General features: G+C 36.4%; 1 protein-coding gene across 1 annotated transcript in view; it reads left to right on the top strand.

The window, feature by feature from the left end:
* TTC3 (tetratricopeptide repeat domain 3) overlaps nt 1-881 on the top strand; it is a 50,353-nt gene that overhangs the window by 44,326 nt on the left and 5,146 nt on the right. Inside the window, exons 36-37 of the mRNA XM_029964946.1 lie at nt 78-93; nt 415-545. Coding sequence (XP_029820806.1) covers nt 78-93; nt 415-545 — 147 coding nt within the window. The remainder of the gene's footprint in view (nt 1-77; nt 94-414; nt 546-881) is intronic.

Raw genomic sequence — 881 nt, 5'->3', positions numbered from 1 at the left:
TGCCCCAACCAAAATTCAGCTGGTCTTTGAGGCTCATCCTTATCCCTGTTTTCTGTCTCAGCTGGGGAAGATCAGGCACCTGGGAACATTCCAGTTATTCCCAGTTTTCCCTGGGAAAGAACTGAAGTGTGAACAGAAAATACTGGGCAGCCAAGGTTGTTTTCTTCCTTACAAGGACCTGATTTAGCCCTTGATGGCACCTTAAATTTAAGTCATTAAATTCCCTTTCCCTGTCCTTATGTTGCTGCAAAATCCTAAATTCCATGGGAGGAGTTCACTTCTGGGATTGGATGGAATTTGAACACCAAGAATTTAACTTTTTGACCCGAAATCCCTTAAAATCTTGAACTTAGTGATTAGTTGGTGAGGGAGAAACTTGTACAGACACCACTGGTCTTAAAGAAAAATAATGAGAATGGTGGAATTTAACTGCAAATCTTCAATATTTCAGCAGCTCAGCTTCAGCAGCACCTTTGTTGAAGTCACAGATTGATTCCTGGGAAACTTTTATTTCCAATGTAAAGAAACAGCTGGAAAAAGTAGAGGTAAGGCTTCCTTTCTCTTAGCAAGCTTTTAAGTTGAATTTTGGGAAATTAAACCAGAATAAATACCTTAAATAACTTTGCATTCCTTTTTTTTTAAAACACCAAGTATTGACCTGGGATTTATTTTTTTTTTTTAAATACAGAAGAAAGACACAGTTTTATATCCAGGTTATTTAAATAAATTTACAGTGAATATCTTCAATTTTACAAAGGCAAAGAAATCTGTCCTTTATCCACGTGTTTCAAAATTGGATCCCACCTTGTGCTTTAAAATTAGATCCCACATTAACAAGTCTGATCTCTTGGTTCTTTTAGATTTCTTTAGAAATTCGTGGA

Source organism: Manacus vitellinus, unplaced genomic scaffold (assembly GCF_001715985.3).
Source record: "Manacus vitellinus isolate BGI_N305 unplaced genomic scaffold, ASM171598v3 scaffold_86_pilon, whole genome shotgun sequence".
NCBI classification, from domain to species: domain Eukaryota; kingdom Metazoa; phylum Chordata; class Aves; order Passeriformes; family Pipridae; genus Manacus; species Manacus vitellinus.
The sequence above is the reverse complement of the archived record's forward strand: the minus strand, read 5'-3'. Positions and strand labels throughout refer to the sequence as shown.